Below are 14,871 nucleotides of genomic sequence, written 5' to 3' on the forward strand. Positions count from 1 at the left end.
TTCTTTGAAAGTAAAGCATTCATAACCTAGAACCAGAAATAACGACACTGAGACTTGAATTTTGGCAGAAAATTGCTAGCTATTTATTTGTCCCTATCCATTAGGAAACCTGTAATAAAGAAATTAATTTAATATGCCGCTCCAGCTGGCATATGGTGGCGGCCCAAAAGAACGGCTCAATTAATCTGAATTAACTTTAAATAACTAACCCTATAAATTTACTAAAACTTACTATAAACCGGTAATAGGTGACAACTCAACCCCCACAGTGACTACCCACCGCTCCTGGGTGCCCTGCCGCTGCCTTCCCGGACGGGTGGTCAAGCGGCCATAAGTCGATGGAGGTGAGTGCACCTAAACCACAACAAACTGTAAAAACACTACAGTTTTCCCTACAATACAAAACTGCCGTTCTTTTCCGCCAACAGCGAAAGACTCATCCCCAAAGTCTTTCGCACCGCCACCATAAACCTACCCTAACTCCTGCAAAGCGAAACCTAGATCCTCCAGAAAAAACATCATCCCCTCATTGGATAGATGTACTCCATCGCGCCGGAAAAGGTGGCTGTCTCTGAACCGTATCCTCGGGTGGCGAACCACCCTCCCACCGTGGGACAGCACCCACTTTGCCACCGCTCCGTTCACCTTTTTCCGGGCCTCATCAATCTGGCGACCATCCGCCACACCCCTCCAACACAATCTTGGCACCATCATGGAAAAAACCAACACACAATTGGTCCATGCCGCGGTCACACTTGCCAGATCCTGTATCATGGCCCACCGCAGATCCAAGGATGTCCTCTTCCCCAGGTCGTTGCCACCTAGATGGACAACCAAAACCCTAGGGACTCCATGCTTGCTGGCCTGACTCACTAACCTACTCCTCAGCTCACCCCACATCATTCCTCGCCAGCCAAGCCATCTGACACCCTGTGTTCCTAGCAATGCCTGAGACCCTTCCGAGGCCACAAACCTGGCCGCCCAGTAAATGTAAGAGTGGCCAACCACCCAAATGGGCAAATAGTCTCCGAACCATCCTGAAGGGAAAAAGAGGGGTAGAATTGATTACTAAGAGGCTTATTAATTGTTTATACTGAAGGATCTGCCAAAAAAGAAAACTTTAGATCTCGCCATTGCAGCAGTCACGGCCTAGCCGACTGCACCATGTTCCGTTGCCAATTTAAAGCGCAATTAAAGACACAAAGGGGAAGGATCAAATAAAACAAACGAAATAAAAAAAGGGGGGGGGGGTATAAAATGGGAAACACATGTAATAACTCAGCTGGAGGTGAAACGTAAAGACCTGCTGAGGGACTCTGATTAGACCAAATTAGCCGAATTATAGATTAGAATTCAGTCCGTCAAGTCAGGCAAAAAATCGCAAATAACTCCAGACCCCCGCTGCCGACTCATGCCAGCAACGGCGAGTAGCTAATCCCTGAGTAGGATAAAAAAAAGGGGGAACACCAACAGACGCACAACACCATAAAATCACAGAACTGGAACAACGTAATACATTGCCATTTAAACAAAGCCCCAAGCGCAAACCGACCTCTCATGTGACGGGGCGAATATATCGTCTGTAACTTGACGACTTCCATCGCCCCACCGCTTGGATTTCAGTTCTGGAGCAACCCGCCGCAGCAGCCGACGTCGCTGCGCCTATGCGAAAGGAATGGGTACCGAAAGCAGTGGGTGGGAGGCCCAAGCCCGCCAAACAACGACTCAGCATCCAACGAAACTGGTATTTCGTGACTGGCAGCCCATCATAATGCAACAGCCAAGACCCCTCCTTAACGGGTCGCACCACCACATATTGCCTTGCCAGCCAACTGGGCAAACGCTCTCCTCTAGCGCTGGAACCATTGTAACCCAGCGCCCTCTCCCCACTTGATCCGTCTTGGAGCGTCGCAACCTGCACAGCAAGGACCTCTCACCCACTACCACGTCCCCGACCAGCATGCGCGAATCTGCTCTCTTGGAAGGCGCTACCAACTCAGAAACTCGAAAGGCCCCGTGGTAAGCCATTGAGAACGCCAAACTAAACAAAAGCGTCTCAAACCTGGACGACGCGACTCGCCCTACCGCCTCGATGACGGCTAGCAACAAAGCCGCATCGATGGGCCGCCTCCTATCCGGTGGCGACGGCGCAACTCGCGCCCACCCTTTCATTGCCTTCCGCAGAACCTCGCTTTTCGTTACGTCAGGGACGCCTCGCAGCTTGCAGAAAAATGAGATGCCTGCCAAATACCGCGATACCACTGCTCGTGACCTACCGGAGACGTAAAGCTGCCACATAAAAGAAAGCATCAGCCGATGCCTACTCTTACCTTGATGCTGACGCCCTTGGACAAACTCCTCCCATTCACTCCAAGCTTGTTCGTAAGCCTTGAGCGTGGCTGGCGCTACTGACCGCAACGCTAGACCCTCCAGTCCGGCCCGATCACCTGCCAAACCTAACCGGGACAATGAAAACCTTGCTCGTTGGCCTCAGGTGCCAACAATCAACACCTCTCCCACTGTCCTCGCGACAAAGCGTCGACAATCCCATTCTCCAAACCGGGCACATGTTGCGCGCGGAACCACAGGTTCCTACGCAAGCATGTCAAAAGCAATTGCCCTAGCACCCGCATAACCACCAACGACTTTGCCCTCTGGTTATTAATCGCATGCACCACGCCCAGATAATCGCATCTAAACAAAATGCTGCGATTAGCCAGCCGATCGCCCCAGACCTCCAACGCCACCATAATGGGAAAAACTCCAGAAGCAAAAGGTCCTTCGTGAAACCCCCGCGATGCCATTCTGCCGGCCACGAGGCCGCGCACCAAGATCCCTCCAGATGGCAACCGAATCCAGAGGCGCCCGCTGCGTCGGTGAACAGCTGCAACCTAGCGCTGTCCGCCATTGGGGCCTGCCATATACACACCCCGTTGAAGTCCTCGAGGAACGAGGCCCATATTGCCAAATCCCTCTTAATCTGAGGACAAACGCACGAAATGGTGCGTTCTGGCACACCCCGCAGTCGCCCTTCACAGCTTCCGGCAGTACACACCTAAAAGCGAACTCAAATGAGCCGGAAGGCGCCTGGAGCCTTCTTAGGAACCACCCCCACTGGAGAGATGACCAAGTCATCCCCCGAAGGAACACGCCGCGTTGTTAAACGTGAAACATTTTCCTTTTGTGGTGGCACGCCCCCCTGCGCGGACTGCCGACCTACCTGACTTGGCCAATCCGCCGTCCGCGCCGAACCACTGGGAGGACGACCCTGCGTGGTGCCCGTCCGCCCCCGGCTTCCGGGGCTCCTCCGCCTGTAGCGAAGCCCGGGTGACCTTGAGCCCAACCTCAACGTCCTTGAACCCGAAGTCCATGACCTGCAAACCTTCCTGTTGTTCCCTGAATTCCTGATCGTACCTGCGCCACTCCGATCCCGAAGACGTGCGCTGCATGTCATGTACGAGATGCAGGTACCTAATTATATTCGTGTGCTCTGCCGGCCTGTCCTCCAGGTAAGATGCCGCGAAGACCCAGAACCCGGCCAGGCAATTATCGAAGGTACGGAATGCCTCAGCCCCGATGCCCTTCTTTGCGCCGCCACCTTATACTCTTTCTTCGCGACCTTCGTCAATACGAACACGTCCACGAAGTCCCCCCTCCAAATCTTCTTGCGGCAGCTATCTCGCAGCCCCCGCAGTACAGCAGTATAGACGAATCGCACGACACCGGGCAAATTGCGAGCTTCTTGGCCCTACGCGCTTCCTCGCTAAGCCGCTTGCGCCTGTTCCGCTGCCCTCTTGGCGAATTTATGCCCGCTTCTTTGCCCTAGTTGTGCTACTGACTTCGGACGCCTGTGACTACATTGAAGATGAGGAAGAGGAAGAACTACGCGAACTAGAGCTCGTGGAGGAACCCGAATACCGACTGCACCACCTTACCTGATGCCGCCGACTGCCCCGACATGGAATCTTCCGGCGCGTCCAAATCGTTGCCTTCCTCCTCGAAATCTGCCATCGCCTCATCCCCGAGCTCCCTTGAAAAAGAGGAAGAAGCGGAGGACCCCTCCAGCACTCGCGGCACATGCCGCGGCCTCAGTGCTGGGGGCGTTGCGGCCGTGAGCTCCCCCGCGTCCTGCCCTGGACCCTGTTGTAATTCTGCGGCGACCGTCCCGAGCTCACGGCAGGCGCGTGCCACCCGCTGCGCCGCCATAGCCCGCAGCCCGCCGGAACGAACAGCCGTTCTAGGGGAGGCAGCTGCGGCTAGCGGCCCTAACACCTTCACCGCTGTGGCCAGGGCCGAGCCAGCGCTCCGGAGGGGTCGTGACTGCCCCAAAACGCGGTCCTGGGTCCTTCGCCGGGGCCCGCGTGCGACCACGCACTCGTTGCCCGACATGCGTGTGCCGGGCATCCGACGCACGCTGCCCTTGCGGGAAAGCGGAGGCACCGCTGTCGACGCCCGCACTGCCCTCGCCTCCGAATTTGTCCCCTCTTCCCGTGTATCGGAACTATCCGATGCCGCAGAGGGGGGGGGGTGGGACCGCCGCGAGCTCCTGCGGCGCGTGCAGCAGCCCCGCGGCCACTAACCCATTCCCTGTCCCCCCTCCTCCCCCGCAGGCCGCTAGATTCCGGCCCTGGGGGAGTGATCTAAAAAGACCGGGAACCCCGCGGCGCAGCAGAGCGCGCGCGCACTGCTCCGCTTTCAGTGGACACGGGCTCGCGCACCCGGTGACCTCTTGCTGCCGCACCCCTTCTCCTTGGTATCGCACTGCCCTGCCAGTGATCATAATTGCCCTGTCTCCCCTCTCCCCCCGGCTCCCGCCGGACTCCGGCTGCCTGGGAGATAGCAGGGGAGACAGCAGGGCCGGCGGCGCTGCTGCGCACACACGTGCGCGGCTAGCGGCGCCAGAGGCGAGCGTGGGCGCGCGCGCACCTCGGGCGCGCGCCCCACTGCTCTCTGTCACCACAAGGCCTCTTGTCTGGGCTCCTGCATTAAGAGCTCCATTAGCTTAACCTGGTTGATCACTGCCTCTCCCCCTCCCTCCCCGCTCCACACCGTGTTCCGGCTGCGGGGGAGAGGGCTGAGGAGACAAGGAGGAAAGCGGCGCCGCTGCGCGCACACGTGCGCGAGCGGCGCCGCCGGAGCCGCGCGTGGGCGCGCGCGTCCCACCGCTTCCGGTCCGTGCTCTCTCAGCCGAAGCGTTTGGGGATGACGCCGTGCGAGGCCCTGCGACAGGCCTCGCTCGGCTGGCCACCGTCCCCCGCCCAGTGCCCTCCCCCCGCCTGGAACCACTAGCCGGCCCCGGCAAGGGGGAAGAGCTGGGCATCGAACTCAGTCTCCGGTCCCTGGATGAGCGCCTGGCGCGGCGCGCTCCCGCGGGCACCCGGCACTGGGGCTTCCCCGGCCATGCCCGGAGGCAAGGGCTGCTGCCCGCCCACCTCCGGGCGGCCTGACTCCCTCTCTGATCCTCCTCGTCGGCCGCTCCCGCCAGTCACATCCGGCCCGGCTTCCGCCAGATCCCTCGAGGAGGCCCTAGGAGACGGGACGCCGTCCCCAGGGCCAGCCAGTTCGCCCCCGGAACCAGCCCCCACCGCCCGATGAGCGGTAACGTGGGCGAGTGGCAGCCAGAGCACTGATGTGTGACCTAAATGCAGGGAGCTGACAATAGAGATGGCTACTGACTCTCTGTCTCAACACAGTGACTCGAATCATCAGGAAGTGTGAATGACTCGAGTCACTCACTGTTTCATGAGTCGAGACAGCAGCAGCTTCTCTCAGACAGAGGGAGGAAACTCTGTGTCCTGTGTCCTTCAGTCAGTGTGTTCTGCTGTCTTTAGCTGTGATTGGCCAGAGGCTATACCAGGTGACACCCAGTGGGAGGGGGGAGGGAGCAGTCACGACTCACCAGTCAGTGAGTGCTGTGCTGCTGTGCCTGATCCATGTCATGAATCATGATTCATCCTGAGTCTGCCAGTGAGTGAGACAGTTGTACACTGTGTAGACTCAGTGACTCAGTGAATGAACCTGAATCATGCAGCAGGAGGTGGAGCCCCTGTGGTACAGGGCTCTCGGCTCAGTGCTCACTGATCCTGCTCAGTGTGATTGTGGGTGGCAAACTCCCTGGAGGCTAGATAGTGGATAATATAATAAATCCAAGGCCACCTAAAATCATCCAATTAGCAAAGTATGCAAGATAAAAAAAAAAAAAAAAACGTTTTTATTTGGTTTAGTTACAGAATGAATGATGTGTTTCATGGCTGTTAAGCTTTCTCTCCTCAGCCAAAAGTAATGTCATATTCTATAACTAGTATGCAATAAGTGGTTATTAATAATATATCAACATAACAGTAAATCTATGTTAACATATTATTAACAATCAGGGCATAAGCAGCTGCCTCCCCCAGATACACTGTACAATCACTGCAGCTGAATAACTCCATGAGTCCAGCACTGATCCTCCAGCACTGGCAACTCACTGATTCATGTGCAGTCTCTGCAACACATTCCACTACAGATGAGTCATGACTCATGTGCCGAGACACTGACTCCAGACACTTCACTGAACTGAGTCATGTGTCTCAGCTCAGTTCAGTGAATCACTTTGCCCATGACTAGCTGACAAAACACTGAAATGTATAAATCCGAAAAAGAAAATGGGGGGATTCTGCAAAGCAGCACTTACCCCAAAGCAAATCACCAAGAGACTTAAGATGGCCTCTCCTTCCCTATATATAGCAAACCCTCCCCCTAAAGAAGGCTGTACTTTCCTCACAGCTAGGTCCACACCCTCCAACATGACCCGCCCCACTAGGTACAAAATGCTCTGTTTCTGGACTTCCCTCTTCATTTATTATTGCCATCACCTGTGAAGAAACAGCTTTCTTATCATTTAACTAGTTCAACACAGGTGATGGAAATCATAAATTAAGAGGGAAGTCCAGGAACAGAGCATTTTGTACCTAGTGGGGCGGCTCATGTTGGAGGGTCTGTAGGTCCACCCCTCCCCAGATGTTTAACTCTTTCCTCTCCTATGCAGTCAATACTCTCTCCATAGACCAACATTAACCATGATCCAAGTTGTTAGTCTTTACGCTTTGTACATATCAAATTGGAGGAGGGGGAGGGGGGGGGGGGGGGCTTCTAATGGGACAAGCTGAGGCAGGTGTCTCAGCCAATGAGTATTCGGAATGGCTAAATACAATCTGGAAGCTCCAAGGACACAGCCTCCCACAGCTCCCTCATAGGCACACACTGGAGTTGTCAATGCCCCTCTCCCTTGAACTTTCTATTCTTATGGCTGGGGAATGCACTGGGAGTAGGCACTGATGATACTGAAATCTTTGAAATTTAGGCACGGGATAGTAACAGTGTTATTTCAGAGGCAAACGCTGGGGGATTTTCCGGTTGCCTGGAAACCCCCCTCTGTTTGGCCAGCGACTCAAATTTTGACCACAATAGCAATAGTATGTAATACTATTACTAGAGCTACTGTTACAACATGCAGTTTAAAGGGCAGAGCACAGCTACCGCACATATCCAGTGTAGCAGCTTATTCTGCCAAGTCTGCTGTATGTGTGCATCTCAGCGCTCAATCAGTGAGTTCTACAAGAAAGTAGCTGAAAAGAAATAGAGACAGGTGCCATACCATGAGGTGGGAGAATATGTGCTAATAAAGTGCAGTTCTATCTCCTACTGGTTATATTACGTTTAAGTATTATTTATTCATTATGGGATGGTTAGCCTGTTCCTGACCACTTATGTTATTTATATTAGTTAACCACTTGCCTGGCATGGCTGCATCAGATGCGACCATACCAGCAAGTGCTTTGTCTGACATGTTCGCACAGGATTGGACCAGTCAGATAAACAGTGTTAGCAGCTGCAGGGAAGGGAAACTTCCCCCCGCTGCTGCTCTCAGAGGGACCGGAATCTGCCTCCCTGCACCGCCCCGCCTTCCCCCCTAGTATTGCCGTGCTGCCGATCACTGCTGATCGGTCAGCACGGCAGGAAACCCCACCCAGCGGCTGCAGACAATTGCAGCCACTGGGAAAGTGTAAACCAGCACCTCCATGTGTACCTGGCAGTTGTCTAGGTTGTAAAAAGTAACGTTGTGATGGTCACGATGTTCCCGGTCTTCCCAACCGATGTTCCGATGTTTGAGAAAAAATATTTTGACTTTTTTAAAAAAAAATTGCTTTTTTTTTTTTTTTTTCTAAAATCATTTTGGATAAGGTTAAATTCATGTTCTTCACATAATTCACTCATTTAAAAAACGACAATTTCTGAGCGTTTTTTTGGGGGGGGAAAAACATCAGTTAAGTGGTTAAATATGTTTGATATAGCCTATACTATTGACCATATATAGTGTTACGTATTAATACTGTATTCCATACACTGTCAAGTGTATAAAAAGACCAATGTGTACATATACTGTATGTCTAGGGTTGGCACTAGGTTCTTCTACCGCTCCCCCAGACTCCCGCACTTGCTCCAATGTTCCTCACAGCAGCAGATAGCGGGTTGCATTTGGAACCCCCCTCTAGAAATCCTGCATCTGCCCTTGTATGTATAACACTCATCTGCAGAATTGCCATATTCCAGGCTAAATTGTAGTAGAACTCCATCATTTATCTCCCAAAAGTTTTACGTTTTTTGTGAATTCTTCTTTAAGCAATTAGTTTAAAACCCACATTATTTATATTGTCTATGGGGTCTGCATAAATAAAACCTGACTGTGTAATGCTAATACTTCACATTTAACTTAAACTTTTAACATTCCTTTGTGATATAATTTAACTCATATGGGAGAGTTTCCTATATAACTCTTAAGAAACGGGCAGTATTTGTATAGGTTATACAACCAATGTATTGTTTGGATCTTATGTTTGAATGACAAGTCATGTTTTTAAGCCACACAAGTTTGCATAGTCATGCCCTAAATTAAATGTGTCTATACCCCTCCATGGCATCAGATATGCATGACGGATGCAGCCATGCCCCTTTTAAAGTACCAGAGCATGGACCTTTCATGGTGACCCTGCTCACACTGTAAGCCTAGCCTAAGGCTACATGAGTATCATGGGATGTACATGTGTCTGAGTGCAATTCTCTCTGACACCCTGGAACATGTGTAGCACATACCACATGGAGCCACTGTGTACAGCTCATACAGCGAGACTGAGTATAGCCATGTGGTGGTGGCAGACATGTTTGTACAACAACTTACTGGTATAACAACATTAATGATTCCTGTAATGGATGGAACTGATATAATACGTACAGTACATAGGAAAACCTTTTAATAGCCATTTATGCAGTAATGACATCCAGATCTGTGTAGCTATATTTAAAAAAAAACAACAACATTTTTTTTCTAGGTTAAAGGAAATGTGTTATCCTGATATTCCAGACCCAAACAAGAGTAAGATCCTCTCCTTCCCTGCACCCAAGGTAAATCTTAGTAAATATGCATGTTAATGTTTGTGCTGGGATGGGCTTTCTCTGCCACCCTGTTTGGGAGGAATGTAGCTGGCATCAACTACAAGATGCCAGCCTATGCCCTAGTGAAATTCCCGTCTCCCTCTTATAAAACACAAGAGCGTCATTTGGCTCTGCTAACAACCTGCGGAATCTAGTTGTGCATGGGCACCAGTCTGATTGTTGCCCAGTTCTCTCTCAGTTTACAGATATTAAAGCAGCTGGTATCCGGTAGATAGGTTGAACAGTATTAGGTCGACAGGTACAAAGGTTGATTTGTCAACATAACAATAGTCGACACAGGATTTAAAAAAAAAATTACACTTTATCATCCTTTACCATCCACGTGGACAACGATTGGGAATAGTAACCTGTGCCAAGGGCAGCAAGGCTCCTTGCCCGAAGCGTGACGAGTGAAGTGGTACACTGATTGGGGTTACATGTGGTTTAATGTTGAAACCGACACCCAAAAAACAGAAAAAATGTGTGTCGACATGTTGTCAACAATTTCTATATTTTTTTTACTGTGTCGACCTTATGTACCTTTTCAAGTGTCTACCTTTTACAGGTCGACTATGAGGTTGACCTATTGACTGACGCCCTTACACTGGTGGACCCAATAATCCACACGCAAGCAGATTGCCTGATAGAAAATAACCCAGGCTTAAATACATGTACAACAGACAGAGCAGGAATGAATGAACCCTTGTGGAATAACCCTGACACCCAAATGCTGTTCCTCACTCTCACAATTAACATGTTTTCCATTAACAGGGTGTAGCAGACAGACACTGCCGACCAGCAGACATTGGATGTGCTACCCAGATGGTGGAAGTTGTCAGTCAGCAAAATTTAGAGTGCACCAAAACTTATGACAGCATCAATAATACAAGTGGCGATCAACTCGACTTGCTCTATACCTGTATACAGAAAAATAACCAGTCCGGGTGCGGAGTAAATTTACATTACGTTACTGGTAGTGCTGAAAATGCAAACACTTTGCACGAAACAACACATGAACCATCTGATGTTCCTGGAACGAAGTACCAGGAGTTCTTCAACCAGAATTACACCAGCTCACCTGATTGTACCTTTGATTGTTCAACAAGTCCTGGATATAGACCTCAAGCAGACAGTGCTCCACGCCCAATGGATGATGCACCTGGGTTAGATGCCTTCAACCATGCAAGATGTACGTATCTGGAGGCAAGCCCCGATGAAGTGGAGGTATGCTTTACAAATGTTCCCGATTTGGAGAGGGAGCCGAGGAGCCCAACTTCTGTAGACTCAACCACATTCATACTTGTAGCCTAAAGGAACGCTTCAAACTTTATATGGAACGTACATTAATGTGGATGTCTCAGATATAAATGTATGGACATGGACGAATAGACACACTTTGGCATTAAATACAGACTTCAGTTAGGTAACGTCCTAGCTTTGAATGAGTGCATAAAGGACAAGAGAAGCACATAGACATTGCGGCATTCTGGGCTCTAAATGTTCCTGTTGTAGAGGAGTCAGCCATTGTGGGAGCCGACCACGTCTTCATTCAACTAGGAACTTATGCAACAGTGACATCAATGCTTCCTCCTTGTGAATTTATAGGCTGTATTCTTGGCTATATTGGTTCAACCCACAAAATAGCTACATCTAATGAATGTAGGCAACTGGTAAACTTTAATCTAGTTCCATTAACCTCTTCAGTGGTATGCCCGGAAAATTTCCGGGGCCAGCTGCGCTGTGCAGACTGGTTACGCCGGAAATTTTCTGGGGCATGCCACTGCTCCCCCTCCCTCCTCCTCGCACTCCGCTTGGCTGGTGGACTTTTGCACTATGACACAATCGCGTCATTCCGCAAAACTCCGTCAGCCGAGCGGAGTACAATGGAGGATGAGGGGAGAGGATTTTAGTGCTGGTGGGCTAGTGCCCTCGGGCAAATGCTACCCCATAGGGATGGCCATCAGTGGGTTATCCATCGATGGTCACCATCAATGGAAAACCTTGATGGTGTAAAACCATCTGGAATGGGTCCATTGATGGTTTTACCCATCGATGGTCATCCCTGCATTACTGTACAAATGCGGGCCAATCAGAGCCCAGGAGCGTGGCTTAGCAGGTGTCAGGGGGCGGGGCTGAGCTCCGAGCCCTGACACTTAGAAAAAAAATAATAATAATAATTCGGTAGCACTGAACCATCGTTGGCGGGATATGGTTTTCCCCCATCGATCGGTAAAAGTAGTCGACATCGGTCATAGACCATTGATGATTTTGAATCATCAATGGTCTATGGCCATCCCTAGCTACCCCTAGGCAACGAGCATTCCCTAAGGCAACGAGCATTCCCTGTGGCAACAAACATGGATCCCAGAGCATAAAACCCCTGGCAAAAAGCATGACATAGTGCGTGAAACCCCTGGCAACGAGCAGGTAAAAAAAAATAAAAACCAACCCTGGGAGGTGTGACCAAATTCCAAAAAGTCACCACAGAAGGGGTTTAAGGGATCTGGCATATGCAGGGTCACACAGGAGCATAATATACATATGTCACTGACAATACATAACCACCTCCTGCTCTGATCCTCGCCCGCTCAACTCATCCAACTCCAACATGCCCACTTGTGCTAAGAGCCTTACACATGGTGCAAGTGGCGGCTGGTTGGTTATTTTGCAGTAATGTCCATGGGTTAGACAGGTCAGCATTGCTAGGTGACATCTCGGTCATCCATCCATGCACTGTGGGTGTCTCACCCTTTGCAATAATGTAACCTGCTTTAAACACTATAAGGAGAAAGGCATTATATCAAGAACCCAATCTCCTTACATGTAATGGCAATGTCTGGCACACACATGCCTCCTGGTACTAAGGGGTACATTTACTAAGCAGTGATAAGAGCGGAGAAGTGAGCCAGTGGAGAAATTTCCCCATCAACCAATGAGCAGCTCTGTAGCATTTTATAGTATGCAAATTATAGATGTTACTTCAGTGCTGATTGGTTGCCATGGGCACTACTCCATTGGCTCACTTCTCCACTCTTATCACTGCTTAGTAAATGTCCCCCTAAGTCACTTATGGGTAGGTTTCATTTATTCATACCTTTACCTCATAGTCACTCATCTAAGGGCCTAATGCAGACCTGATCATAGATGTGCGGAAAAATGCTCATCTACAATCATAATCTCTGACATGCGGGGGGACACCCAGCACAGGGCTAGTCCGCCTTACATGCCAGGCCCTACTCCCCCCTTCCCCGCAGACGTGCAAAATCATTGCACAGCGGCGATGCTTTCACACCTGAAGAGTAGCTCTCTGCCTACAGAACCTAGCTGCGAAGGCAGGCGTCTAACCGCCATGTTTTTGCCCGTAGTGGCTGCGTGTGATGCCACACGCACGCTGCGGCCCGCCCCTGACTGACATGACTGCGTTTTCGGTGCATGGTTCTGGACAACGCAGGTGTGTCTGGACTGACACACCTGCGTTGTCCGGAACTGTGCACCGAAAACGCTGTCATGTCAGTCAGGCAGAGGTGGTCGCACCAGTGAGATGTCTTCGCATCCTACCGTGTGTGCAATGCATGCGTGCTGCGGCTGCTGCGTGTGCGCACAGCTCACTGGGTTTCAGCCTGCGACCGCTGCTGCTACAGCAGCGACCAGGTCTGAATTAGGCCCTAAGTCCAGTGCGGCCATCCTTTGCCAGATTCATTGAGGATTGGTGCAGTTGTCTGATTACCTCACACAAGGATTCGTACAGATAGGGGTTTGTTTTACCCCTTTCTGAAAAACGCCATAGGCTTTTAGTCTACCCCTGTCATGTGATCAGAAGCGGGGTCAGAATCCAGCTCACCTACCTGCAGCTTCCATTGCACGATTGGCTGTGGGGTGATGTATAACAGAGTGGAAAGGGACGGTGTGATGCATGGATTGAGTAGGAGTGAGGAATAATAAGGGTAAGGAGTCATGAAGGTGGGTGATGAAAATCTGATTGAGCCTTAGGACTCTCCCCTCTTTCCTGTCACACACCCTCCCTTGGTACACTTCAGTACGGAGATGACCGCGGCTTCTTGCCTGAGATTATCAACGTTTTGTTACAATCTCATTCATATTAATGTAAGGAACATTTCTGAAGGGTTACATACAGTATGCTGAACAAACAGACAGTGATCTGGATATAGCTGTACACTACAGACCAAAGAACTACTGCCTCTCCCTGTAACAACTGAAGACGATAGGGGAGATTTTCTGACCCTTTGTAATTAATGAGCCAACCTGTCTGATAACAGTGTTGTGTATGTATGTACCTATCTATCTAGGTATTATATATAGATATAGGGGTCTATTCATGAAACAGTGAAAAGTGTGGAGAAGTGAGACTGTGGAGAAGTTGCCCATGGCAACCAATCAGCTGCTTCGTACAATTCCACAGTATGCAAATGATAAATGTTAGTTCAATGCTGATTGGTTGTCATGGGCAACTTCTCCACTGGCTCACTTCTCCATACTTTTCACTGCTTCATGAATAGACCCCACAGAAACCAGCCTCTATATCCTACCGTTACCAGCATCAACGATGGAACGGACTGAATTAATATGTTTTAATATTAGACATGTTTTATTGTGTGGTAGCACAACAGGTGGGATATACAAGTAGAATGAGCAGAATGGTGGGTATAATTACTTTTGTTTCTTTACACTCCAGTGCTCATTTAATGCTACGATGAATGAAGATAATTTAAGATTGGGAGATTTCTCAAACTACATATATCAATATATATTTCATATTAATTTTTTTTTTTTTTTACAGTTTTGTAGCATATAGAGTCCTATATTTTCATGTACAATAAATCATTCTAATTTGTTTAAAAAATGTGTTGTTTAATAACTTGATCTTACAATGGAAATATAGCAAATAACTTGTAAAAACAAAAAAAGGGGGGCTGACAAATAGTGATGTGCACCGGACATTTTTCGGGTTTTGTGTTTGGATTCGGCTCCGCGGCCGTGTTTTGGATTCGGACGCGTTTTGGCAAAACCTCCCTGAAATTTTTTTGTCGGATTCGGGAGTTTTTTTACAAAAAACCCTCAAAAACAGCTTAAATCATAGAATTTGGGGGTCATTTTGATCCCACAGTATTATTAACCTCAATAACCATAATATCCACTCATTTCCAGTCTATTCTGAACACCTCACAATATTATTTTTAGTCCTAAAATTTGCACCAAGGTCGTTGGATGACTAAGCTACGTGACCCAAGTGGCCGACACAAACACCTGGCCCATCTAGGAGTGGCACTGCAGTGTCAGACAGGATGGCAGATTAAAAAAATTGTCCCCAAACAGCACATGATGCAAAGAAAAAAAGAGGCGCAATGAGGTAGCTGTGTGACTAAGCTAAGCGACCCA

At 49.7% G+C, this 14,871-nt stretch overlaps 1 protein-coding gene across 1 annotated transcript in view; it reads left to right on the plus strand.

Moving 5' to 3' along the window:
- OSMR (oncostatin M receptor) overlaps positions 1-14,311 on the plus strand; it is a 176,819-nt gene extending 162,508 nt beyond the window's left edge. The window contains exons 17-18 of the mRNA XM_063961232.1: positions 9,372-9,444; positions 10,246-14,311. Coding sequence (XP_063817302.1) covers positions 9,372-9,444; positions 10,246-10,785 — 613 coding nt within the window. The 3' untranslated portion in view covers positions 10,786-14,311. The remainder of the gene's footprint in view (positions 1-9,371; positions 9,445-10,245) is intronic.
- Positions 14,312-14,871: the final 560 nt, after the last annotated feature.

Source organism: Pseudophryne corroboree, chromosome 1, assembly GCF_028390025.1.
Source record: "Pseudophryne corroboree isolate aPseCor3 chromosome 1, aPseCor3.hap2, whole genome shotgun sequence".
Lineage (NCBI taxonomy): Eukaryota > Metazoa > Chordata > Amphibia > Anura > Myobatrachidae > Pseudophryne > Pseudophryne corroboree.